We start from the raw sequence: 27,300 nt of genomic DNA on the forward strand, positions 1-27,300 counted from the left end.
TGGGTGCTCAAGGTTCCGGTATCCTTTTTCATTTCACTAGCAGAAGAAAGAGAAAGATCACACTACATGCCCTTCATTTAGAACAGTGATTTCCCAGTGACTGCCTTTTTTTCCTAACTTGTTTTTTTCTTTTCCCACCTAGGTGATTTATTTCTATTTTACATAAGATACCTAAATGTCCTGTTGTGATGGAAAGACAACTAGATGTAGAATCACACAAGGCCTGGGTTCTGCTACTCTTTACCCTGGACAAGTCACAACTTCTTTAGGCCTCAGTCACCTGTCCAAAAGAGTGGGTTGGTCCCTTCCAGTTATAAATCTTAGGATTGTATCCATGAAACAGCAACCCTTTTGCAACCTGGCCTCTAACAAAGCTGGTTTTCAAAGAGGCTCTATTTTCGGTTTGTTTTTTTTTAAATTAATGACTTAATTTTTCGGGTTTTTTGGGGAAGCTTAAATATGACCATTTACTTAACAAGAATACAAAAGAAATATTCAAGTCAATGCATAAGTAATAAATATGTTACATATAAAGCTGGATAACACTCTCCCTAATTTTTAGTTTTAGTTTACAACATTCAGTTCCTCAAGTTTTTGAGTCTCAAATTTTCTCCCCCCCACTTTTACTCTCCCCTCCCCACCCAAGATGGTATGCAATCCGATACAGGTTCTACATCTACCTTCACACTAACCATATGTTCACAATAATCAAGTTGTAAAGAAGAACTATAACCAATGGAATGAACGATGAGAAAGAAGAAACAAAAAAGAAACAAAAGCAAAAAAAAAAAAAGAGAGCAAATAGTTTGCTTCAATCTGCATTCAGACTTTGTAATTCTTTTTCTAGATGTGAATCGCTTTTTCCATCATGAGTCTTTTGGAGTTGTCTTGGAACCTTGCATTGCTGAGAAGAGCCAAGTCTATCAAAGCTAGTCATCAGAGATACTGTGTCTGTAATCACGTATGATATTCTCCTGGTTCTGCTCAGCTCTATTTTCACTTAATTTTTTAAAAGGTCTTAAAATAGAAATATAAAATAATTTCTTCACACTTCTGTCTCCTCTCTGTCCCTTCTCAACAGACACACACAAGCACACAGAGACATACACAGGCTAGCGCGCGCACACACACACACAGTATTTCATATCTTAAGAGGCAATACACAACATCCCTTTAGCTAGAATGAGTTTGTGCTCAGTTCATGCTTTTCTGTCCATATTGCACAGTGTCTTTCCCTATATGTTCTTGCTCTTAAGACCACGTCAAGTATTTATTTGGGAATCCTGAAGCTTTTAGGACTATTTCTGTAATTTGCCATAAAAATTCTTCATTGTCTTAACCCATGTCAGAGCTAATGATTGGTTCATTATTCCTAGACAAAAATGTGGAGCTCTTAAGGTGACTCAAAACCCCAAAGTCTACCACATACTTCTTCTGGGTAAAAAGAAAATACTCTCCACCCAGCAACAATTTTCTATTAAGACATGTGACCGGATGTCTAATATTATTGTAGTTCCTTGACACCACATCCAGTTCACTATCCACTTTAAGAAATTTAAGTGCCTTGCCCAAGTTCAGGCTGTTATTTACAAAGTATGAAACAGAGCCCAAGTGTCCTGATTTCTGGCATAGTGTTCTTTCCACCATGCTTCTTCAATCTCTGAAGGAAATCCCTAATTTAAAAAAGCGCCAGATTAAAGTAGAGGAGGATTATTTTTCCTTAGCACTACTCATTTCTCCCTTACTCATTTTGACCTGTAGAGAAATGAAGATCATGAGATTTCCTCTTCTTATATGCCCAGGGTTCTTAACTTTTTTGCGTGTCATGGACCCTTTTTCAGAATGTTTTTAATAAGAATAAAATATAAAGCATTACAAAAGTAATCAATTATGCTAAAATACAGTTATCAAAATATTAATAAATTTAAAAAGTCCACAGATTCCAGGTTAAAAACCCCTGCTTCATGCTCATATCTTTTTTTCTCTCCCTTTATGGTACCTAATTTTTGTAGGTTCATTTTCTTATTCTGGCTTCATGTTACCATAATAGTGCCTGTTCCTAGGATACCACCCATGTCCCAATAATTAGAAAAGCCAAAGCGAGGCCCAAGTTCTTTTCATCACTGAGGAGGCAAGGCCTTCTGAACCTCAGACAATCCACTTTCATGCCACATAGGAGTATTCTACTCATTTCTCTTTGCACTTCTTTGGCAGATCTATTGTTTACTAGCTTCTTACTTCCAGTTTTTACAGTGACCCATTCTCTGTTCACTAACTTCTTCCCTTCTTTTTGCTCCCTTATTCATAAACTTCTCTTGCTTCCCTCTTTGCCCTCCCCTCCATGTCTGGTCCAACCGTTTCATTTTATCCATCATTTAGCTGTATCAGCCAGCCTAGGCCATGTCTCCTTTCTCTTTTGTCAGTGATTACATCCATCGGTCAATCAACAAGCATTTATTAAAGAACTACTGTGCTAGTGCTGGGGATATTAAAAAGACCAAAAAAACTCAACATTTGTCCCCAAAGAGGTTTCATTCTATTGCAGAAAACACATTAAAAAAAAAAAAGTAAATGTTGGGTCATTTTTGGGAGGTGGGGGGAGTTACTAACATCTGGGGAAGGAATAGGGCAATTTCTCATGTAGAAGGTTAGTGTTTGATCTGAATTTTGAAGGAAGCTATGGATTCTCTGAGTCAGAGGTTAGGAGGGAAAGAGGGTATTCTGGGTATGGGGGCAGCCTGTGTAGAGACACTAGGAGAGGAGACAGAATACCCCATATGAGAAAAAGCAAGTAAGCCAATGTGGCTAGAATATAAACAGGGGTGCAGGGGAGTGATATAAAATAACCCTGGAAAGGAGGGCTAGAGCCAGACTGGGAAGGGCTTTCAATGTCAAACAGAGAGGTAGGAGGAAACCACTAGAGAGCTTTTGAGCAAGGGATCAATATGATCAAATTGAACTTTATTAACAGCATTTTGGTAGCTGTGTGGAGTCAAGGATGGACTGGAGAAGGCAAGGAGAACAATGAGAATGTTATTCCGTTATCCATGTGGGAGGTGATGACGGTGGGAGCCACGGGAATGGAGAGAAAGTGGTGCATGCAAGAAGTAGGATTAACAAGACGTGGAAGTAAGGGGAGAAGATGACCGAGCCTGCAAACCTGGTTGGCTGGTGGTGCCCTCTTCAGAGATAATGAAATTAGGGAACAGAGTGGATCTAGGGACGAAGATTTTTGAGGTGCTTGGTTTCATCAGACAGTTGGAAATGTGTGAAAGGAACTCAAGAGGGAGGGAGAGGGGGGGAGTCATCTGCAGAGAAAGCTGAATTCGTGGGATCTGGTCAAATCTTCAAGAGAAAGATTATAGACACAAGAGGGCCCAGGACTGAGTTTTGGGGTACACCCACAGAGGATGGGGGTCAGGGATGTTAATTTAGTGGAGGCGTGGTCAGATAGGAAGAAAGGACAGCAGAAGAGAGCGATTGATGGTGTTAAAACCCAGACAGTAGAAGGTATCCAAGAGAAGCTGCAAGGAGGTAAAGAAATAGGAAGACTGAGAAAAGGCCTTTGGATATTTTTAATTTCAATTAAACAACAAATATTTCTTAAGCCCCAGCCACAACCATGATACTATGCTTCCTTTACATAACTATCAAAAAGTGAACAGTCTGTTTGCAGACTAATGAAGGACATTTACATTAGAAAAATTTTTATCAGAAACTACTTCTATGGATAAGTGGCGTAAAGTGCTGTTTATCCCAATTCATTTGGCTCTGCAAAAGACAATAGGTCTGGATGAGGTCTGACCCCCACAACCTTTGTTAACAGTCTCCTTGAAGAGAAAATCTGAATACTACTTTTTTTTCCTTAAGATATAAGCTTCCTTAGTCAGAGGACAGTTCTGGTTCTAACTCTTGCTATCCTTTCCAAAGAGCAGGTTCTACTTTACAACCAGACTAAATCTATAACATATATAAGCCCCCCAAACAAGACTTGGGTACAGTAAGTTTTAGATTCATTAGCACCTATTATTTGGAAAAAGGAATGGGAGGGGAAAGGGAATATAACAAATGTACACTACACTTAGAAAAAAAAAAGACTGACTTCTAACAAATCCAGTTTTACAGCCATGTTACTTAATTGCTAGCAAATGTGCTACTTTAAATAGCTCCCATGAATACCCCAAATCTCAGCATCAGCTTGTACACCCAGAAAGAGAAGAACCTTGAAATGGTTAAAAAAAATGCTGCTTTTAAGATGCCACAGACAGCTAATTCCAGGAAGTCAGAGGCTAATACGAACTGGTGATAAATTGGAGCATCCCCCTCTTCATCAAAGACGCAGGAGATGCCAGAAACAAAACACAAAACCCCGATTTCAAAACCACAATACTTTACTAAATCCTTAATCTGTCCTAAAAGAGAAAATAGTAATCTAGTCATGCGTGTCTCATGCATAATAATTTCACCTTGGATCTGACACATTTCGATTTGGATGTCCCACTGGCACATGGCAAATTCAACATGTCTAAAACTGGGTTTACCATCTTCCCCCAGAGGCCAACTCCTCTTCCTGACTTCCCTGTTCCTGTTAATGGTATCATCATTCTCCCACAGTTACTCTGAATGCAAATAGACTTTGTGTGCTCCCTTTCTTTTACCCCTGTCAAATCAGTCACCAAATTCTGCCCACTTCTTTTTTCTAAATGTCTATCAAATCCATCCCCTCCTTGGTATTCCAACTCTTGCTTGGTTCAGACGTTTTTCCCCTCCCTTAGATCAGGCCTATTGCAAGAGCCTCTAAATTGGACTTAACCTTTCTCTACTCCAATTTACCCTGTGTATGGCAGTTAGATTAATGATGCTAAAACACCACTGTGATCATATCATCTAAGTGCTCAAAAACCTTCAATGGTTCCCCAGTACTTATGATCCAAATTCATTCTGGCCCTTTAGACTCTCCACAATCTGGACTCAACCTATTTTTCCACTAAGTTCTTTAACCTGACACTCCAGGAAAGCTGACCTATCCAAAGAAGCACTGTGCTTTCCCGTCTCTAGCCCTTACTCAAGTAATTTTCTCCATCAAAATTACCCTTTTCCCTATGTTACCCCTCTTGAAGTCCACCCATGCTGAAAAGGCCTGGTTTCAATACCGACCTCTCTGTGCTGTTTTCTCTAATCATCTAATCCCCAGAAGTGATCTTCTTCTATAGAGGTTATTTCTATCATATACACAGTTGATACTACAATACTCGTATGCCAGTATACTAATCTTAATTCCCCTTGGAGCATAAATTAAAGGGAAGCAATCTTGTCTCTTCCTTTGAAAACCTCTCTGCCTCTAGCACAATGCCTTGTACACAGCAGACAGTAAATAAATATTTGTGAATAAATGAATGGAACATCTCATAGGAAAACACATTCTTCTATTTTCACCTCTACTGAAACTATGAAACTTGGCCAAGGGCCTTGCTACATACTAGTGTTTATTTTCATTTCATTTCAACATTTACTTAGTATGTCCTAGACTATATACCAGGAAGGCCAGACACTGCAGATACAGAGATAGATACCACACAGCCTGTATTCTTAAGGAGCTCAATATGAAATCCACTCATTCAAATAGCATTTGTTAAACACCTACAATGTGCCAGGCACTGTGTGAGGGCCTAAGAGAGACAAAAATGAAACAGGCCCTGACTCATGGAGATGAATGGAATAAAATGAGAGTAGGAGAAAGGTACAAATCAGAACTGATAGAATGATGGACTTAAGAGTCAGAAAAGCTGGGTTCAAAGCCTCTGACATTTGTTTCTTGGGTGATTGTGTAACTACTCTGAGCCTCAGTATTTTTATCTATAAAATGGGGATAATACCTACACTACCCTCCTCACAGCACTGCTATGAAGGTCAAATGAGATAATGTTAGGAAAGTAACCTTTTTGTAAACCTTAAGGTACTATACAGGTGAGAGCTGTTATTACTTTTAACTAATGTTAGAGGAAGAAAAAAGATTCTGACTGGGGGAAAAAAATCAGCAAATGCTTCATTGAGGAAGTACCATTTCAAAGATGAATAGGATTTCAAAGGCAAAGTTTTGTCAGAGGTAGGGGTAGGAGTATGTGTCTGTGTATGGGGCGTGAAGGGTGGGGAAGATAAGTTCTTTTTCAAACACATTGAGTTGGAGGTGCTTGTAAGACATTCAAGAGGGAATCAGAGATTGCCACTGGGAGCTCAGGTGGAAGTATATAAAATAAAGGATGATAAAACTGCCAAAGGAAAGTACATAAAGAGAACCAAGGACAAACCATGGGGAACACCTACCTTAAGGGTTTAAGAAAAGAATAGTAACAGTTTAGAAAAAGCTTAACAGTTTAGAAAAATGTTATTAAAAAAAAGTAATTAGAATTGGCCAAATAGAAGCTAATGACTCCATGAAACATCAAGAAATAATAAAATAAGCCAAAAGACTGGTAAAAAAAATAGAAGAAAAGGTGAAATATCTTATAGGAAAAACAACTGATCTGGAAAACATACTGAAGAAAGATAATTTAGGACTACCCAAAAACCAAGGAAAAAAAAAACCTAGACATATTATTCCAAGAAATCATAAATCAAAACTGTCTAGTTACTTTAGAACCAGAGGGCAAAGTAGAAATTGAAAGAATTTAAAAATCACCTCCTAAAAGAAACCCCAAAATGAAAAGTCTCAAGAATATTATAGCCAAAATGCAAAGCTCTCAGGTCAAGGAAAAAATATTTCAAGCAGACAAAGAAATAATTAAAATATCAAGGAGACAAAATCAGGCTTGAACAAGATTTAGTGGCCACCAATATAAAGGAATGGAGAGCTTGGAATATGATATTCCAGAATGCAAAATATCTGAGCTTATAACCAGGAATAATCTACCCATTAAAACTGAGTATAATCCCACAAGGGGAAAAAATTGACTTTGAATTAGAGAAATGCTTGAAATGCATTCCTGATGAAAACATCAGAGCTGGGTAGAAAATATTACATATAAACACAAGAGTCAAGAGAAATTTAAAAAGACAAACAAGGATGAGAAATCACAAGGCACTAAATAATGTTAAAATGTTTACATTCTTAAATGGGGAGGTATGTGTAGCTCCTCAGAACTTTTTCTTCACCAAGTGTTACACAGAGAGGGTCTAATCAGACAAAGGACCTAGGTATGATTCTCTTGTGTTGGGATGATCTCAAGAGAAGAATGGAATGGGTAGGGAAAAGGAATGTACTGGGATAAGAGGAAAGGGAGAGGAATAAGGGAAAAATCGTATCACATAAACAGGGGGCATAAAAAGGAGTTTATATAACACAGAGGGGGCAACTGGTGGGGGAACAGATGACAGGAGCCTCATGTTCATCTGAAATGGTTAAAGGAAGGAAGAATATACACACATTCATAGCTGGGTACAGTGAAGTAGGGAAGAAAATATAAGTCAGATATGTGGATGGGGAAGAGTTTATGACCAAAGAAGAGACAGAGAAGTTCAAAGTAAAATGGTTAACTTTGATTATAGTAAACTAAAATGTATTTGCATAAATAAAATCAATGCAGCTAATGAGAAAAAAAAAGCAAGAAACTGGGGAAAAATATTTGCAGCAAGTTTCTCTGAGAAAGGTCTTATTTCTTGAGCAGAACCAGGAGAACACTGTACACAGTAACAGCAACATTCTGCAATGATCAACTATTATAGACTTAGCTGTTCTCAGCAATACAATGATCCAAGACAATCCTAAGACTTATGATAGAAAATGCTATCCATATCCAGAGACAGAACTATGGAGTCTGAATTCAGATCAAAGTAAATCTATATCAGAGTGCTTGCTGTCTTGGGGAGGATGGAGGGAGAGAGAAAAATGTGGAACTCATAAATCCCATAAAAATGAATGTTCAGCTATCTTTACATGTAACTGGGGGGAAAAATTAAGGTCTTACTTCTAAGATATGTGGGGAATTGAGTCAAATTTATAAGAATAAGTGCCATTCCCCAATTAATAAAGTCAAAGGATAAGAATAGTCATTTAACTTGTTAAGCCCGGATTACACAGCTAGTGAGTACCACCGGTGGACTTAGGTCTTATGACTCCTGGATGAGTGCTCTTTACATATCATATCACAGTAATAATAATTCACATTTATATGATGCCTAGGTTTCATAAAGCATTAAGCTATCTCACTGTGAATCTTAGCAATCCTGCAAAATTAATAATCTGAGTATTATTATCTGCAATTCAAAATAGGACATAAAAATAAGGTAGTAGCAGCACTACTCCAGATGAGAGGATCAAGATTTAAGACTATAGAGCGACTTAGAATTACAGTCCAAAACCAATAAAATGATGTTTTGTTAGGATAAAAAGAAAGCCCTACCAGGGGTTCAAATAAATTAATCAAAGTGCCAGATGGCTATAATTCTTTGACGTAAGTTCATGGAAAAAGACCTGGGTTTGATCCACAAGTATCACAGAAGAGAACTTCGTGAGACAGCTGTTACAAAAGTTCATGCAATTTTAGGTTGCACATATAGCATATAGAATAAAGCAGCTAATTGTTCTACTGTGTATGATACAAGATGGAACCACACTAGTGCGCCATATTCATTCTGCTACCACGTCTGCAAAGGAAATTGATCAACTGGGTATTATCCAGGAGCACAACTATAACTCTAGGATGTCTATAAACTATCATATGAGAAAACTATGGAGGAACCAGGGGAAAAAAGTTCTAATCAGAAAAGAGAGACTAAATGGAAATAGATGATTCTCTTTACCGCTGAAACCTCTCCAAAAGAGAAATTAAGCACCAAAGATAAATCAACTTCAATTGTTTCAATGGAATAGAACACCCAGAATTAAAAAAAAAAAAGATTAAAAAAAAAAACCACAACCCAAATCAAGAACTGACATTCACTGACTGAGCTCATTCAGCATCCTTCCCCCACCTCCCACACTGCCAGCGGTGAGGCTGTACTAGCAGACCCATGGACATGACAGGGACTTAAATCGAAACCCTCTCCCCCCACCCTGATACCTTCTCCCTCTTTCCAGTGCTATGGAAACCCTGGCTCCAGGCTGCAGAAGTTTACTCAGCCTTCAATAGCCAGCTTGGCCAGAGCCCTTCAGGAGCAAAAGCCTGCTCAAATTTGCAACCCAGAAGCACCAGAGCTGCAAAGCTCTAAACTGCTAGTATCTGGGAAAATAGACTCTGAACTACAGGTACTGGGCCAAAGAAGTGAGGAACAGAGGGAATGGAATTGGAAGCCATGCATGAGGGGCTATGAATAATCCTACCAAGCCTCAGGGAAGGAGCACTGCACTAAGTTTGAGCTAGTTCTGACCACCCAAAAGTCACTTGGGGCAGAGACCTAGGTTTGCAAACAAAGAATTAGCCAGTGAGGGAAGAGGCTGGGATCTAGTCCCTGGAGGGAAAGGAGTCTGGAAGTGAGTGACAGGAAAATAAGGTTACCTGGAATGGAGAGCACTACACCTGGAGTGGAGAGCACAGACACATGGAGATTTCTAGGCAAATGTGTGTGGGGGTGGGGTAGGGGAGGCAACAAAAGGGAGAATAGATCAATGGTGGGATGCATAATCAGGGGCATAGTGGGAGAGGCGCTCCGCCACAGAGCAGTGTCCTCTCTGACACCTGCAATAATTGGCACTGTTCTGGAAGTAAAGCACAATGGAAAAGGGGAATCCATGGAGTAAGGCCTACAAAGCAGTGGCAGAAAGCACCTAGGAGAGAGAGCCTGGAACGGACACCTTGAATTGCATGAAGAACACGGAGAAAAGAGAGGCCAGATAATTAGAGGGGCCGTGAATCAGAGAATGAGAGTCTACGGTAAACAGAAAGAGAAGAGAGATGATGAAGAAAATAAGAGAAATCTTTTGAAAAAGGGTGCTAAAAATTAAAATTTAAAAACTAAAGACCAGGACTATCTGCAGGGAGGAGAGGAAGTGGAAGCATCAAATGAGAAGAAGAGATCAAGGGCAAGGAGACGAATGCCAGTGGGAACCAGGCCACCTTAAGGAAAAAGAAAAAGATTAAGTGAAGGAACATAATATTGTGTCTATCGAAAAAGAGGCAACTCAAAATCAAAAAGCTTCTGCACTGACAATGTAAATGCATCCAGGATGATGGAAGTGGTTAATTGGGAAAAAAAAAATCTTTGTATCAAATTTCTCTGATAATAATCTTGCAAATATTTATTTCTTTTCTATATAAGTAAGCTAATTACACAAAAAATTATTTTGCAGTAGTTATGTATCTTCTTTAAGATACCAAAACAACTTATTGTGGAAAGAAGAAAAAGGGAACTCCTACAAGGATACCTTGTAGACTATGTTCTACAAGATCTGGTCTGGGAATTAATTACAAATTGAATCTGTATAGTTTTGCTATGCCTGGTCTCTTTTAATCCTGTTTTGATCTTGGATAGTTTTGTTTCAGAACTACAATTCATGTAGTATGTCTTTATGCTCACCAAGCGGTTGAGCAGTCAGGCATGTAGTCCGCAAGGCAGAGGCTGCCCCTTTCAAGTAAGAAAATAATATGCTCTTCAGAGGAATCCTGCTACCACTTTAGAGAATCTACTACTCACTAAGGGTCCATATGCCAGGGCCCAATTCAAATACTCAGACCAATCACATAGGATCATTACCATGGCTTCATTATATCTTTTATATGTATATGCTGCAAGAAACAGTATGCTAATGAAAGGAAATATCCACTATTTTCATATGGCAAATGTGAAATTAATTTGGAACTCATTTTTCTTAAAACATCACACAAAATACTCAGAGAAAACCAACGACATGACTGACATGAAAGAAAGAAAATTACTAATTAAATTAAGATATTGTCACTTAAAATGGTATGCTGCATACCATTTTATGCCACATAAAAATATATGGCTATTTCAAACACATTTCTGTAACTGGCAATGAAAAGGAAAATAACGAGAAACAAAACCATTGGTATATGCGAAGAGTTATAATATACACCTACATATTCTTTGGTTAAATGGTGCCATCTTTACTTTGGGCAACTACTAGTCCCAATGCAATGACAACTCAGTTGAAGCCATGTATTGAAGGCTTCTAGTCACCTACTTCTTTCACCACCTAATATTTTAACAAGTTTCTTTAACTTCATTCATTTTCAAACAGTATGAATAAAAAACCCGTCAAAGCTATCATCTGTTAGGCTGATTTGCGGCTGCCTTCAAGAACTGCCCTTGTGCGATGCTCATAAATTGAGGAACGGCTGAACAAGTTATGGTCTATGATTATGATGGAAAATTATTGTATTCTAAGAAATGATGAGCAGGATGCTCCCAGAAAAACCTGGAAAGATTTGCATGGGCTGATGCAAAGTGGAATGTATTTTGTACACAGTAACTGCACTAGTGTAAAACGATCAGCTGTGAATGACTTAGCTCTTCTTGGCAATACAACGATCCAAGACAACTCTGAAGGACTTTTGATGAAAAATGCTACCCATCTCCAGAGAAATACAGACTGAAGCGTACTTTTTGAACTTTATTTTTCTTGAGTTTTTTTCTTGTTTATGTTTTCTTTCACAACGTGACTGTTATGGTTATGTTTTGCATGAGTATACATCTATCTATATCTATATATAACCTATATCAAATTGCTTGCTTTCTCAACTGGGGGGTGGGGAGGGGAGGAAGGAAGAGAGAATTTGGAACTCAAAGTTTTAAAGACTAATGCTAAAAACTGTTTTAAAATGTAACTGGGGGAAAATAAAATACTAAATAAAAGCTTAAAAAAAAAAGAATTGCCCTTGTAATTCTAGTAGGACTGCCAGATGGCAATTGGACCATGGTTACACACACTGAGTAGTTTAAGGAATTGAAGATGGTGATTAGAACGCTTTTCCAAACCAAAACTTAGCACAAAAAAAAAAAATATCTATAGAAACTTGAATCATTGGAGGAACTACCCACATCACTGAGATCAAAGATCATCTAAAGAACTGAAAACTTTATTTAGCAAAATAACATCAACTTAAGTCATACTTTATAACAAATACAAAATGTACACTTCCAGGTCATGTGATCAACAAGATAAAGAACTACACATTTTCTGATTCCCCAGGTTACCTCAAACCTCTCCAAAATGGAAATCATGCACTAAATATGTAACATTCAGTTGCTCTATTGTCTAGGACACCTAGAATCCAAAAGAAGGTTTAAAAACAAAACAAAACCCAAAACTCATGAACTGACGCTCACTGACCCTGAGTTTACTTAACACCCTTCTCCTACCTTCCACGCTACCAGCTGTGAGGAAGCATTAGCACACCCAAGGATCTGCCACAGGTTTACAACAAAAGCCACCCCTACACACATGTATCCCCTCCTTCCTTCCAGTGCCATAAAGACCCTGACTCCAGGCTACAGAAGTTTGCCCTGGTTTCAGTGGCCATAATCTTGGTCACTCAATTTTGGCCAATTACACTATTCTCTCTAGTCAGAATTACCTTCCACCTTTCTTCTCCCCTAAAACCCACACCTCTGCCATTTCCACCTACTGAAATCCTATTCATTTTTCAAGGCCCAATTCCATGAAGCCTTTTCTGATCAGAGAACTAATGAACGGAGGGAGCAGGACAGGACACCAGGGAAGGGTACCATGTGGAGGGTGCAAGGGCTCCATTAAGCCAGAGGCAAGAGCAAAGCATCCAGCTGGGGCCACTTGTGACCACTCAAATATCACTTGGGGCAGAGATCTAGGTGGAGGAATGGTGAATTTCCCAGGGTGAGATGCTTTAAGATCCAGCTCCCACAGAAATCATCAGAAGGGACAGGGTCAGAAAGTGACTAGGGGAAAATTGGAGTGATTGAAATTATGAAAGATCTCAGGAATAAGAAAACTCATAAGAGAATAAATCAACAGGGAAACCATTTGACCTCCAGATCCAGCAAAAAAGTTCAGGCATCTATGAATAAATACTGTTCAAGGAAAATGATCCAACACTTGATGAGACAAAAGACCTTGTAGAATGTGAAGAGAACATGGAACTACAACATGCTGTGGCTTAAAAGTTTTAAGTGGTTTAAAGAGTGGCTTAAGTGAGAAATGAGAATTATGAGCAGAATATACGGCCTGAACAGCAAAAATAATGGGCAGAATAAAAAAACTGGAATCTGCTATGGCAAGTCTCACCAAAGAAACAAAAGAGAGAACAGATTGGGAATATAAATACACAGAAATGAAAGACTATATAGAAGAGAAGCAAAAAATAATAAAATGAAAAGAAAACATGCTCACTATGCAAAAAAACTTCAAAACACACAGATCTCAAAGACAGGATGTTTAAAGACAACTTAAGAATCATAGGTCTTCCCGCAGACCATGACAGGACAAAAACACTGTAGGAAAAAATAGAAGAGGATTGCCAAGAACTTCTGAACACAGAAAATAAAATACTAATTGAAATAATTTACAAATCTCCAGAAAAAAAAGCCGTATAACAAATACAAAATTTAAAAAGAACTCTTTCCCACTACTCCCCAACACAAACTCTGTTTTTGTCAAAGCAGACAGGCTGCTTGGCATCCCTGGAATAGGCTTCATGCATTCAGTTATATTGTTCCCTCTAGCTGGAATTACCTTCCTACTTTCTCCTTTCCCACTCACTGAAATCATAATCATTTTTCAAAGCTCAATTCCATGAAGCCTTCTCTGATCATCCTAATCAGAAGTACAATCTCTATACTTGGAAGTCCTCATTTTCCCTAACACCACTTATTCCTAGCACTTAACTGTAAGATACTTGATATAAAATGCCTTGTATTTAAGTTATTACTATATATAGCATACTGTATATAGTATTTCCTTCCTCCTAAAATACTAGAGGCTCCTAGAAGGTACATGTCCCACGTACCTTTGTGGCACTCCCCATGGCAGAGAACCCTCCTAAAACTGGCTGGTTAACCGGTGGTACGAGTGAGCATGCCACTTCAGAATTTGCAATAGTTGAGAGTCATAGTCATAGATTTAGGGCAGGAAGTATCTGGGAGGATATCTAGTCCACCTCTCTCACTTCACAGATGAAGAACCGAGGCCCAGAAAAGCCAAAAAGCTTCTCCAAGGTCACAAAGTAACAAGCAGCAGAGCTAGGATTCAAACCCAAGTCCCCTAATTAAAGATTCAGCATTCTTGCCACCGTGCAATTCTGGGAGGGGGCCCAACGGGCAGAGTATGACAAGTACCCTAAACTTAAGCATTGCTGGATTCTAGATCTATAGCTGGGACTTCAGAGGCAATCTAAAAAACCCTTACTTCATCTCATCCTGCTATCTCTACCCTAGTTCTCCCTTTCATGACTAAACTCTACGAGAAGGGCATTCATACGAATTGCCTCCATTTCAGGCATCACTTTAGGACACTGACAAGCTGGAGCACAGCAGACACTGGTAAACAGAATGGTGAGGGGATTCAAAGCCATACCATATGAGAGGGAAGAACTAAAGACACTGAGAAGCTACAGGAGCTCAGGTTTTGGTTCATCCTAAGAAAAAACTTCCCAATAATTTGGGCACAAATCTAGGCTGTATTGCTTACGCTATCTATGACCTTGGTCAAGTCCCTTGACCTCTATGGACCTTGGCACCCTCGTTTGCAAAAATGAAGGTTTAAACTACATCCCTTCTATGCTCCCTTGAGGTTCTAAATCCTATGAACCTACTTGGAGATGCTGAAGACAACACCAAGGGCTGTTCCAATTCTAAGTCTATAATTTCATATTTCTAAACAAGTGCTCAATAAATGTTTATTGAATGAAGGTGGAAGCAGTAGGATGTGCTAAGAATGAAGGAGGGGCTTTTGGTGGACTTGAAGCTCAATATGAATTGGTATATGATAGTGGAGGCAAAAAAGCTAACACAACCTCGGTATTAAATTATAAAGATACAGTAGCCCTGGGAGAGAGGTTGGAAGTCCCTTTGTACTCTGTCCTGGTCAGATCCTACATGGAATACTATGGTTAGTTCTGGGTGCCACATTTTAAGAAGGATACTGACGAACTGGAGTGTCATACGAGGGCAGCTATGACAGTGAAGGCATTGGAGACCAAGCTGTCCAAGAATCAGTTGATGTTTAGCCTGGAGAAGAGAAGCATCAGAGGAAAGCATCTGTCTTTAAATATTGTAAGGGTAGTCAGGTGAAGAGGATTTAGACTTGTTCTCTTGGCCTCAGAAAGCAGAATTAGCAAAGTGGGAAGGAATTGTAAAGATGGAGACTTGGGCTCAATGTAAAGAAAAACTGTCATTAACAATCTGGCCTGTTGCCTCAAGAGCCAGTGAAGTCTACAACACTGAAGACCACTTGTCACAGAAGGCACAGATGATTCCTGTTCAAGGACAAGTTGGACCAGATGATCGCTAAGACCTCACGAGTCTATGATTCTGCGTAGGGAAAATGAACACAGTAGAGAGAATCTGGAATAGCTACTGAGCAGATTATGCCAGGGAACCAATAAAAAGGACTGATGAGCAGCACAAAGGGCTATAGAATTTAAGTGGGAGAGATTTGCATCTTTCTCCATCAGCATCATACCACACAAAAAGAAGGCAGGAAATAGCAGTATATGGGGGCAAACAAGGTTAGGGAGGGATGCACCAAGGTAGGGTAGAATAAGGGCAGCAGTAAAGCACATTAAGTGACCAGGGAGTCAAGGCTGCAAGGGAATCAACTGTCATTAGAAGGCTAATGGACTGGGAGGGGCTGAATGATGAGAGGTTCTATAGGAGCAGAAAAATAGGGGTTAGGAGATATAAGCTTCTTGTGAGTGGAAAAGCAGAAGCGATAACAGGTTAGGAAGAGGGCAGGGACCCTAGAAAGCAGTACAAAAATCCTTAAGCCTAGATTCCTCCCAATCATAGGAAATTATTCTATTTTCCCCACTTAGAATGCAGAAAACAGCCCTTCTTCACCTTCTGTTCTTTAACCTACAGATAATGACTTACTAATTGACAGTTCTACTTAGCTTCCTATAACTTCTGGTTACAAAAAGAGTTTAAAAAAAGAACTCAAATTTAGAACAGAAAGTGTACAAGGTTTTAATTAGTTTCATTATACCAGCTCTCCCCTACAGCCACTTTTTTATTTTTCCTGAAAAAGAAAATCAGATAATCACCAGTGTTTTCCATACAGCCAATGTCCTCCCCAGGTCAGCAGACAGGCACCAAATGTAGTTTTCTTCCAATGGTTCCGGAAGGTTTTGACAAATTGAGTCATCTTGTCTAGTAGACCAACTAGTTTACCAGAACCTGGAAGGGAAGAGTGGACATTAGCATAAAATCTCCAGGGTAATCATAGAATATTCATATTCTTTCTCCTACTTCAAACTTGTTTTGTTTTTCCACTTTTTAATCCTCTCCTTATTTTTCCTCTCTTATTTTTGCTTAATATAGATCTCCACCTAGATGGCCCATTCAACATATTCAGAAATCAATCTTCTCTAAACCTGCACCTTCCCCTAACTTCTCTATTTCTGTTTAAAGCATGACCATTCTCCAGTCACCCACACTCAATTTTTAATTCTTTCCTCAAGAGCATGCCCACATCCAATCAGCTGTCAAGTCTGATCAAAACTTCTTCCATGATATCTCTTGTATTGATCCTCTCATCTCTTCTGCAATCTCCTTGGCTTTAAGCATTTATCTCTTCTTTCCTAGACAACTGTAACTTTCTCCTAACTGGTCCTGCTACTTCTATCCCTTCCCCAACCCAACCTTCACAACGTAACACTTATAATCTTCCTAAAGGATAGTTCTGAGCACCATTACTCTAACTAAAAACTCCGTTCCCGTTCCCTTCCCCTCCCCCTCAGATAATTGAGGAATCTCAGCATAAGACTTGGTTTTAACAGTTATCAGCAGTCATTTAGTTTAGCCTTTCTTCTCTACCACACCACTAACAATCATTCATCCAGCCTCCCTCAGAAGATACCACCTTCTGAGGCAACCCGTTCTTCTCTGAACAACTCTAATTATTAGAAGTCTTTTCCTAGCATCAAGAGTTACTAGAGTTGCAGATGCAACCTCCACCCATTTCTTCAAGTGCCGCTCTCTGAAGCAGAGAAAAACAAAGAGGCTTTTTTAAAAAAGAAACTTATTTTTAGTTCATGTAAGTCTTTTCATGCTTCTCTGTATTCATCACATTTATCACTCCTTACAGCACTGTGATATTATATACTGCAACTGGTTTAGCCAGTCCTGAATTGATGGGTATATACTTTGTGGAAAAACAAGTCTAATGCCTCTTTGCAAGATTTTTTTTTCTCAGATGTTTGAAAGCAGTTGTCACATCTCCACCACCTCCAATTTTCTTCACTGGGCACAGTGAAGTAAGCACTTTATGAATGCTCGTTGACTTGACTTGTTGGCCAAGCTAAGTGTTTCTAGTTCATTCATATGATCTTTATATGGTCGACAATCCTGTCACTCTGGACACTCCCTACCTTTCAACGTCCTTTATTAAAATGTCGCGCCCAGAACAAACTCAATACTCCACATGTGGTTTGACCAGAATAAAGAACAAGAACAAGCTGATTACAAGACTCCTCCATCTGGACAGGATGCCTCATTAAAGGATTTAAAGTATTTTCTTCTACCTTCTGAAACACCAAATTATCAGTGAACTAAGAATTTTATTAAGCAGTCTGCTTTTGCCAGGGCACTCCAGCAGATATCCTGATACGTAAAGTTCCCCAGCCCTATATCATGCCTCCAAGATAGGATTCCCAAGATTCCCAAATTCTATCTCCTCCTTCTGTACAAATGGGTCTAGAGTATGGGTGGGGAACCTACGGCCTTGAGGCCACAAGTGGCCTTCTAGGTCATTGCCTGCAGCCTTTTGACTGAGTCCAAGTTTTACAGAACAAATCCTTTTATTAAGGGGATTTGTTCTGTGAAGTTTGGATTCAGTCAAAGGGCCGCACTTGAGGACCTAGAGGGCCACATATAGCCTCGAGGCTGCAGGTTCCCCACCCCTGGTCTAGAGTGTACTCACAAAAAAATTACTTGTTCCTTCCTCCACTGATTCTCATGCAAATGTTCCCTGTAATAACTTCCCTCCCAGTTCCTGAATTTTCTCGTGTATCTTCTTAAACAAACTACTTCAATATTTTCTCTTTTTCTTATTAGGGCCATTTCCCAATCATGAATTTCATCCCACCAAATCTCACTGAAACGATGAGGATGAGTCTGCCTCCTTGTATCAGATTACACTTTGTGCATGTGTATAGTCAACTAAGAAAATGGCCTTTGGGGGCAGGGGGATTGTCTCCTGCCAATTAATGGTCCTTTCTACTCATATTCTTAGTCCTATACTGGACCTGAAGCATAAGCAGAATTACCTTCAAAACAGTGAAAAACACCAGGGCAAAAACAATCCAACAGATTTTGGTGTGAAGCCTTCAACACCCCACCCCCACAAAAGCAGCCAATAGATGCTAACAGGAGGACAACTAGGTGAAAAATGTAACAAATGTATTTTATAATCATGCATTTTTAGAATGACTGACAGTGGATATTGAAACCCCACTACCCCAGGCCCTTCTGTGCTATACAAGGAAGTATAGCACTTAAGAAGACAAAGCTAGAAAGAGGGGGCAAACTAGTCTAAGCAAACACAAAGAAAATTTGTTCATGGGAACCAGAATCATAAAAGCATTCAGAGCTTGTTGCTAGGAATAAGAGGCTTCATGGAAGAATTAGAAAAACCAGCCATACTTTTTCATTCAGCATCTTTAAGAGAAGGGCACATGGCTTACCTAGGCTCACATAAGATGGAAGGAGAGGTGGGGTCAACAAATAAAATATACTTGAGCAATTATCTGAATGAAGGTAAATCAACCCCCAAAAGCAGCTCAGTGACATCCTTCCTTCCTTGGGGCCAGGACTGAGAAGTCCTAACTAGAGCAACACAATGACTTCCCCACATCAGAGCCAGGCTTGATACCTCCAACATGGGACAGGGAAGGGCAAGACTGGGAAACAGCCAAGGTTTCATCAGGGAACCTTGGTTACAATGGACTTCAAGGAATGGCAAGAGGAAGAAGTTCATGATGATCTCAAATTCCTTGGTATCCTCACTCTATGCTTCAGGGTAACTTGCGTATTTATAAGCATCAGAGGAATCTCACTCAGGCAGGCCAGATTGTTTTCCTGCAACTAAAGTGATAAGCAGAGAGCTACCAATTGATTAGGAAACTGGAAGTTTCCAGTCTGAAAAGCAAGCTCCTTGAGAGTCATTTTCAAGGTTTCCAGAGGACAAGCAGTACTAGGGCAGTCTGGACAGGTGCCTCCCATCTCCACCATGAAGCAGCTTTCCTCTGTGATATACGTTCCTATCAGCCTCGTTCTCCTGTCTGTGTCCTTCTACACAACTTGCTTAGCAGAAACACACAACTCTTCATCAGTTCCTTCTCCTGTGTCAGACTCGGCATTGATAGCACATTGCTGTAATGTAGATTTCTGCTCTAGGGCTACCCAGTGCTGTAAGCATGGAATGGATGAAGATGGTTGGATTGCAGCAGCTATTGGCTGGAGTCTCTGGTTTCTCACACTCATTTTGCTCTGTGTGGGTAAACTGAGAAAGATCACACCTGATGAATCCAAGTACACACAAGCGTGAGATTTGGGACTCCATAGACAAGACTATCAAACTCCACCAGTTTCCTAAATGGAGGGACGAGAACAGTCTTGAAATAAGATTCAACTTCCAATTTCAGCAAGAATAATAGTACTTTCACACCTAGCTTCAAAGGGTCAATATTTGGCCCTGATAGTTTTCCTCTCTTTATAGTTTAATATTGGAATTATTTTCATAAACATTTGCTGAACTGAATCAACAGGAAGAATTTATGAAATATCAGTTATGTTTCCAGCACTATCTTGACACTCAAGGATACAAAAAAGGAATAACCAAGAGTCATTCCTCAAAGATAAGTGGTCAAAAGACAGGAACAGTTTTTGAAAGAACTGCAAGTTATAAATTACATTAATTGCCATTTGGAAACTTGCTCCAAATCAATAATAATAAGAGAAATGCAAATTAAAACAACTCTGCATCTTTACCTGTCACCCTCAAAACTGACCAAGAAAACAAAATGAGGATAGTGCTGAAGGAGTTCTGGGAAGAAAGGAATACTCACACACTGTGGGTAGAGCTGAATGATCCATCCATCCATTTTGGCTGTCCATTTGGAATTAAGCAAATGTGACATCACTGTTTATACCTTTTGACCCAATAAATCCCTCTACTAGATGTATACCCCAAGAAGTTCAAAGATGAAAACGAAATCATTTCGGCAGGACTCTTCGTGGTAACAACAAAAAACTGGAAACTAAGTAAAACTAAGCAAAAGTAAACTGGTATAGAAAAGTAATAATTCCTGTTATGATAGAAAGGAGAAAAATCGCAACAAGGAACCTGAGCTCTGAGAGACTGAGAAAACAAAAAAGAAATGGTGCTAGAGAACAGATAAGGGAACATAGTAGTCTCCCTTTGTCAGAAGTGAGGGGCAGATGTACAAAAGGAGAATGTCAGAGTGATTATCAGGTAGTTTTTCTTTGTTACAAAGAATGGTTCAGTAGGGGAGAGGGCGGGACAGTGGTATAGACCTAGAAATAACTGTGATGTAAAAATAAAAGGCATCAATTAAACACTTTTTAAAAAGTAAAAAAAGAAAAAAAAAAGAAAAGCAAGCTCCTTGAAGGGAGGGGAACAAGCATTTTAAAGCATCTGCTCTGTGTCAGGTACTATACCAAGTTCTTTTAAATGATCTAATCTGATCTGTACAACAAGCCAGAGAGAGAGGTGCCATTATAATCTTTACTGTTGAGTACAGCAAGGTAACCCATATAAGTGTGTGAGACCAGACCTGAACTTAGGTTTTCTTGACCGCAGGCCCAGTGTTCTGTCCACTGCGCCACCTAGCAACTTCTGCCAAGCAAGAAGAGTTTCATTTGTTCTCGTATCCTCAGTACCTAGTGGAGTGTCTGGCTCAGATCGGGTACTTAATGAATACTTGTTGACTGATAGAACTATACAGAAGTTTCTAGATACAGAGGTGCTCAGGGATTTCGAGGGAGCACAGTTACGTTAGAAACAGCTCAGTGGACTGACTGGGGAAAACCTGGCTCGAAAAATCAATGGTTCCAGTTGGTTTGGAGTCAGAGCTACTGGGTTCAAATCCCAGCTCTACAACTAACTGCTTGTGTGGCCCTGGTAAGTCAACTGACTTCTCTGGACATCAGTTTCCTCATCTGTACAGAGAGGGGACTGGAATGAACGGCCTACAAAGTGCCTTCCAACTCTAGTTCTATGATACTAGCCATCATTGTATAAGATACCTCAGGGAGGGAAAGGCACCAAAAGAATGGAAAAATATCAAAAACAACATTAATGTCCACAAAAGGCAATCTATAAGACATTAACGACTACAATGCACATGCTCACTTTCTTATCTTTATACAAGTTTTTGTGAGAATGATCTAAACACATTTCAGGGTATCCTTGATGAAAGGGGTAGAGGAGAGAGGAGCAGGGGAAGGGAACAGACTGCCTTTCACAAAAAAGTTTTCTACAGCAGACCTCATCTTTACAATCCCCTAATTGACTAAAAGCTGCAGAGAATTACAAGGCCCAATATTTATTGGTTACAAGAAACACCAGACTTGGGAGGGTCAAAATGCACTTTTAAAGTCTTTCCTCAAATAAGCTACCTCCTATCCATAGGATCACATAAGATTCCATGATAAATGCAACTACAGAGATAACTATCCAATGCCCCTCCGATGATCACTGTCCAATGAGGCACAAATCAGAAAGAATATGCTTGCTAAAGGTAAAGTGGAGGATGTCCTGCAAAGGGACCAAATGAGGACCAGATATGAAGATGTTCTCCAGGTGTATCATTCCAGAATGACAAAGTACTGAATGTGGCAAGCCAAGGCCTCCTCAATATGATCCATGACTACTCAAAAGATATCAGCATTATCAATCCAGGAAGGAAAATAAAAAGAAAAAAAAATGCCTTTTGTCTAGATTATGGTATTTAGGTAGACGGCCAGGCCATTAACCAAGGTAGCGTATTAGTACATGTATTTGGGACAGGTACTTCATACAGATAATGAACTGGAGCCCAGAAAGGAATAGGACGAAGAAAACAGGTTGAACTACATCTAGAAAACTGTATCATACTTTTAACATCAACCTGCTCCGTGGTACAAACCCTCACCTTTTTAATACAAATGTTCTTCTAGAGATCCCTTGATGCTTAAGAGTCTTGTAATGCCACAGTCCTCAAAGATGTCCACAACCTAAGGTCTACAGAGAAGTTTAAGTAGGCTAAACTGTATATATGCAAGAACACAGACTAAAGTAAGAAGCCCTTCCCTTTCGTTACCACTGGTTCAATATTATTTAATAAGGAAGGCTTAGCAGGAACGAATGTAGTCTTTACCTTAACCACTCTCACACTTTGACTTCTTTACCAAAGAGTAGTAGTTTGAGGAAAGGGAGAGCTGAAAAACAGCAAGTTAGGAAAAAAGAATGGATTGGACTGAAAGACAAGTATTTCCTAACTGAAGTCAAAAAGAGTTGCCTTTCTTTAACCTAGCGAAGTGCCCCAAGATTCAGCTCTGTCTCTACTGAGTCAGATCTAGCCGAATACTTAATTCTTTGGTCAGACTTCAAGAAAAGTTTATTTAGGGATAGGCTCCAAGACTGAGCCACCTAAACATCAAGGTGTTTCTGTACTTTCCTTCCTATCAGAAAGGGGTATTAGGACACACTCAGATCTTTCAGTTGCCTGACCCAGAAGAATTATATCTTTGAGTAAGAAAAGAGCTGGCAGGGTCAGTAACATCTGAAAGATCATGGAAAAAGAGGAAACAAATTATAAGACTAGAAATGGGCAAATACTACAATTAAAAAAAAAAAGGAAGCTAACACAATCTGTAAACTAAGTGAACTTAACTTCAATTCCTGGGAAAATTCTAGAATGAACCAAAGTGATGGCTGGTAAACATCTAGAAAGGGAAACGGTGGCTACAAAGAGTCAGCACAGCTTCATCAAGAATAGATCATGTCAAACTAACCTCACTTCCTTTTCTGACAAGTTACTGAACTAGAACATGAGGAAAGTGCTATAGATAAAGTTTGCCAAGATTTTAGGAAAGCTTTTGATAAAGTATCTTATTCTATTCTTTTAGAGAGATATAAATTAGATAATAAAACAACCAGATCCACATCTGTTTGAATGGCAAAGGTTAGATGACCACTTGTCAGGTATGATAGAATAAGTCCTTTTGTGTAGGGTCTGGACTACACAGTACCTGAGGTCCCTCAAACTAGCTGAGATTCCCTCAGGTTAAATCCAGCACCTTGCTTTGAATGTAGTAGCTGAAATATCTAGAGAGAGAATTACTTGGCTCCTGACACAAGGTTTTCTCCATTCTACCCAAGACAAGTAAAGGAAGATGCTGTGAATGCTATGAATCAATACGGTATCAACTAAAAAACGGTCTGAATCATTAGGAATATCTTTGATTTGGATGAATTAACCTAGAGCAGAAACAATACAGGCAGAGAAGAAACTGGTGATTATCAGTTAACTTTCATTCCCTTTGAACAATCTGCCTTACGTACTGCATACTGGAGACAGAAGTATTGATAGAATTCTTATACCCTAACCCCAGAATTCCTCAGTTTTAAATAGTGGGACTAATAATTTTGGTTTGCAAACCACTTCCTATCTTTCCTTTCATATCTACCATCTCCTTATAGCCTCCTAAAGGCCAGAGGTAAACAGGGCAGATATGATTTATTCCTGTATAACAACAGATGAGGAAACAGACCCAAGGGAGTTAAGTGAATTATTCAAGATGATGCATCAAGTCAGTGGCAGACCAGAAACCCTGATACCCTGACTCCCAGTCCTAGGAGTCACTGGATAGTGTGGCAACGGATGGACCGCTAGACTAAGTAAGATCAGTTTCCTGTATGGCCCTAGCCTCAGTTTCCTTATTTGTAAAGTGGGAACAATACCAATCCTGCCGGCCTCACAGGGTTGTTGAGCGGATCAAAAAGGTAGATGTGCTTTGAAAATAGAATGGAATGCACAAACGTAAGATAACGTCATTCATTCGTTCATTGTTTCGTTAAAATCGGGAAGGCCCCGGGACACAAGATCAAGTCTAAGTCTTGGTCCGTTAGTACTTTACAATCTAATAGAATGGATAAAACATGTGCATAGACCGCCGTGCGTTAAGAAGAAAATAAATAAAGCACGCAGCGTGCCAGCGGACAGGAGCAAACACGTCTGCTGCCGGCGGTCGGTCATCGGCCCACTCTCCTCGGTTTTCGTCCTTTCCACACGTGTGTCTGACCGCGGGAGGGTTTAAGGAGCCAAATGTGAATGGAAACGCAGACGAACAAGTGTGTCCGAGCCTCGGCCGGATGGAGCCGGGAAGAGTGGGGAAGATTGGGATTCCCCCCGGCAGACGAGGCCCCAGAGGAGCTGGACTCGGACCGGGACCTGGACTTCACGCTCAGCCCGCGGATCCGGGCGGCCGCACATCCAGCCCGCCCTGGCTCCCGGGTCGCTCAACTCACCGCCTGCCCCGCCGCCCGGCAGCGCCTCTACCGGCCTCGCTCCCCGCTCCACGCTCTGCGCTCCGGGCCGCCCTTCCGGTGTGCGGACTTAAGTTCTTCCCCCTCGGGCCGGAAAACCGCTGCCACCTGCGCTCGGGTTCCGCGGCGCTGCAGGTGCGCCCCGCCCGAGTCACGGGAGCCCGCGCCGCCCCCGCTGTGAGAGGCGATAATGCCAGCAGGAGCGCGCCCGCTCTCCCCTAGCGGCTGGGTCGGGAACAGCCTCCCGTCGGTCTCTTCCCCTTCCTCTCCCTCTCCCCTTTCTCTCCTTCTCCTCCCCTTCTTTTCCTGCTCCCTCCTTCTCCCTTTTTCTCCCCATCTCTTCCTCTTCCCCCTTCTCCCTCCTCTCCCCCTTTTTCTCCCACTTCCCCATTCTTTTCCTCCCATTCTTCTCTCTCTTCCCCCCATTTCTATTCCTCTTCCCCTTCCTCTCTCCTCTTCCCCTTCCTCTCTCCTCTTCCCCTTCCTCTCTCCTCTTCCCCTTCCTCTCTCCTCTTCCCCCTTTCTCTCCCTCTCCCCTTTCTATCCCTCTCCCCTTCTCTCCCTCTCTCCCTTTTTCTCTGTCTCCCCCTTCTTTTCCTCCCCTTCCTTCTCTATTCCCCCCATTTCTCTTCCTCTTCCCCTCCTCCTCTCTCCTCTCCCCCTTTCTCTTCCTCTCCTTTTCCTCCTCCCTCCCTCTTTCCCTTCTCTCCCCCATTTCTTTTCCTCTTCCTCCCTCTTTATCTTCGTTCCCTCCTCCCTTCCTCCTCCTCCTCTCTCCTCTCCTTCCCTCCCTTTCCCTCACTCTCCCCCTTTCTCTCCCTCCCCACACATTCCTCCCACTTCCCCACCCTCTTCTCTCTCCTCCAATCCATCCATCCATCCACATGAATTTGTGTTTGGGGCAAGTCATTCAAGCAGTGTTTCCATTTTCCCAAAAGCACAATGGACATATGGTTCATAGGATCCCTTGCTTTTCAGCTGGAAGAGACTTTAGTCCAACGCTCTCATTTTATGGATGAGAAAACTGAGGCACAGAAAGGTTAAGTGACTCTCTCAAGGTCACAAAGCTGGTGTATGTCTGAGGTGGGATTGAAACCCAGGTTTTCCTACACACAGTCCTGCCTGCCTTCCACACCTGGACTCACCAGTCTTGTTGTAAAGAAGGTTCAACAAATCAAATTCGTTTGTTAAGTGTCTACCATGTTCCAGACACTCAGCAGTACCTCAAGGAGGTTAATTTCTATAAGGGAAAACAACACATGCACATATACTTACCTATGTGTATGTACATGGTAATTTCAGGACATGGGAAAGCTGGGGAGAACAACAAAAGCCTCTAGGAAGAGGTGCCATTCTAGCTGAGCTTCAGAGGAAGCTTGGGCTTCTGAGAGGCGAAGGTGAAGAATCTGAAAAAAACAGCAAGATCTGAGATGGAATGTCTTTTGTAAGAATTAGCAGGAAGGCCAGTTTGGCCAGAAAGTGAAGTGAATAAAGAATAACCTGTACGGAGGGGATAAAACAGAAACCACAATCATTTCATAAGATCTAGATGGACTAATCCCCCAACCACCTTGTAGTTTAATATCTAAAAGTCCCGAATGACAATAATGGGCTGTTGGCTTTGTGAACTGATCCAAGCATTCAGTGAGCAGTTTGGAACTATGCCCAAAGTGCTATAAAGCTGTGTATACCCTTTGACCTAGCAATACCACTACTAGGTCTGTATCCCAAAGACATTTAAAAGAGAAAGAGAGAAAAAGATCTATTTGTACAAGGGTATTTATAGCAGCTCTTTTTGTGGTGGCAAAGAATTGGAAATTGAAGGGATGCCCATCAATTGGGGAATGGCTGAACAATTTGTATATGATTGTGATGGAATACTATTTTGCTACAAGAAATGACAAGTAGGATGATTTTAGAAAAACCAGGAAAGACTTACATGAACTAATGCAGAGTGAAGTGAGCAGAACCAGGAGAACATTGTACATAGTAATGGCAACATTGTATGATGAACAACTGTGAATGCTTAGCTGTTCTCAGCAATACAATGATCCAAGACAATTCCAAAGGACTCATGATGAAAAATGCTATCTACCTTCAGAGAAAAAACTGATGGCATCTGAATATAGACTGAAGTATACTATTTTTTCTCTTCCTCTCTCTCGCTCTCTCTCTCTTCTTTGAGTGTTCTTCCACAAAATGACTAATGTAGAAATATATTTTACATGATTGAACATACATAACTTTCATTTGATTGCTTACTGCCTTTGTGGAGAGAGGGAAGGATAGACTTTGGAACTCAAAACTTTTTTAAAAATGTTAAAAATTGTACATGTAATTGGGGAAAAAATAAAATATTATTGAAAAAAAGTCTCCAATCATTACCAAAGGAGAAGTCAATCAGTAAACATTTATTAGGCACCTACTATATGCCAGGCACTATGCTAAGCACTGAGGATACAAAAAAGAGGCCAAAGATGATCCCTACCCTCAAGAAGCTTACAATCTAATGGAGGAGACAACATACAAATAAATACATACAAAGTTAGCTGCATACAGGAAAAATAAGAAATAATTATGAGGGAAGGTGCTGGAGTTAA

At 40.4% G+C, this 27,300-nt stretch overlaps 1 protein-coding gene across 1 annotated transcript in view; it reads right to left on the minus strand.

Annotated features, from left to right (window-relative positions):
* AGK (acylglycerol kinase) overlaps positions 1-24,806 on the minus strand; it is a 99,286-nt gene extending 74,480 nt beyond the window's left edge. Inside the window, exons 1-2 of the mRNA XM_036758483.1 lie at positions 24,683-24,806; positions 16,194-16,326 (exon numbers count right to left, since the gene is read on the minus strand). Of these exons, the coding sequence (XP_036614378.1) occupies positions 16,194-16,294 (101 nt within the window). The 5' untranslated portion in view covers positions 16,295-16,326; positions 24,683-24,806. The remainder of the gene's footprint in view (positions 1-16,193; positions 16,327-24,682) is intronic.
* Between the last annotated feature and the right edge of the window lie 2,494 nt (positions 24,807-27,300).

This window comes from Trichosurus vulpecula, chromosome 5 (genome assembly GCF_011100635.1).
Source record: "Trichosurus vulpecula isolate mTriVul1 chromosome 5, mTriVul1.pri, whole genome shotgun sequence".
NCBI classification, from domain to species: domain Eukaryota; kingdom Metazoa; phylum Chordata; class Mammalia; order Diprotodontia; family Phalangeridae; genus Trichosurus; species Trichosurus vulpecula.